The sequence below is a fragment of the Sinocyclocheilus grahami genome, unplaced genomic scaffold, assembly GCF_001515645.1.
Source record: "Sinocyclocheilus grahami isolate Dianchi unplaced genomic scaffold, SAMN03320097.WGS_v1.1 scaffold12247.1, whole genome shotgun sequence".
Lineage (NCBI taxonomy): Eukaryota > Metazoa > Chordata > Actinopteri > Cypriniformes > Cyprinidae > Sinocyclocheilus > Sinocyclocheilus grahami.
The window spans coordinates 1-781 of NW_015514299.1; the positions used below are offsets into that span (position 1 = coordinate 1).

A 781-nucleotide genomic window follows, 5' to 3' on the forward strand; every position below is an offset into this window, starting at 1 on the left:
TGTTAAACTTCCCATGAACCGTTCTAGGAAGCGCATGGTAGCAGTGCTGCAGGACATTCTTCTGATGCCCAACACGCCCACCTCTCTGATTGGTCTGCTAGTGGAGAAACTGATTGGAATTCTACGAGACGACGCACAGAAAATTCAGATGGTCAGTCTTTGTGGGACCATCATATTCTTGGAAAAAACTTGCTTGACATTGTATCAATGTAGTCCTTTCAGATAGAATATGTACCTTTTTTTGACTGTAGGTCAGATACGGATCAAATTTCAAACAGCCTGCCCCAAAAATTAAAGTGTTTTTCCCACACATGCAACAAGGTGGTTGCAATGGCCAAAAATGGCTGAATTTTTTTTTTGTCATTTGTTGACTATGCAAACATGTCCTTTAAGATCTGCTGCAATCTCTCTGCAGCAATTTGCAGACAGTTTAATTGTTTTGCTTGTGTGTGGTTATATTTTAATCAGGTTGCTGAAATAATATCTGATGTGAGAGAGCCCATTTTGCCCATCTCTGAACCTGTGGATGAGAATGAGAAACGCAGAAAACAAGTCAAAGTGAGTGACTCTTCATACACCACTGGTGCTTAGTGGCATCACCCTCTTGCATTAGATTGGCTTCAATAAAATATTAAAATACTTTTCTATAGCTGGCTGAGGTTCGAGTGCAGATAATGGAGGCGAAGCAGACTCTAGAAGAATGCATCAGCTGTCAGGACTTCAGTCGCGCAGCTGAGCTGAAAGACTCCATCTCTCAGCTTGAGGCGCTCAAGAACCAGCT

General features: G+C 42.1%; 1 protein-coding gene across 1 annotated transcript in view; it reads left to right on the forward strand.

Moving 5' to 3' along the window:
- Positions 1-13: 13 nt before the first annotated feature.
- Positions 14-781, forward strand: part of LOC107578842 (condensin complex subunit 3-like) — a gene marked incomplete at its 3' end in the record, with an annotated part of 5,397 nt that continues 4,629 nt past the window's right edge. The window contains exons 1-3 of the mRNA XM_016264748.1: positions 14-151; positions 469-558; positions 651-778. Of these exons, the coding sequence (XP_016120234.1) occupies positions 14-151; positions 469-558; positions 651-778 (356 nt within the window). The remainder of the gene's footprint in view (positions 152-468; positions 559-650; positions 779-781) is intronic.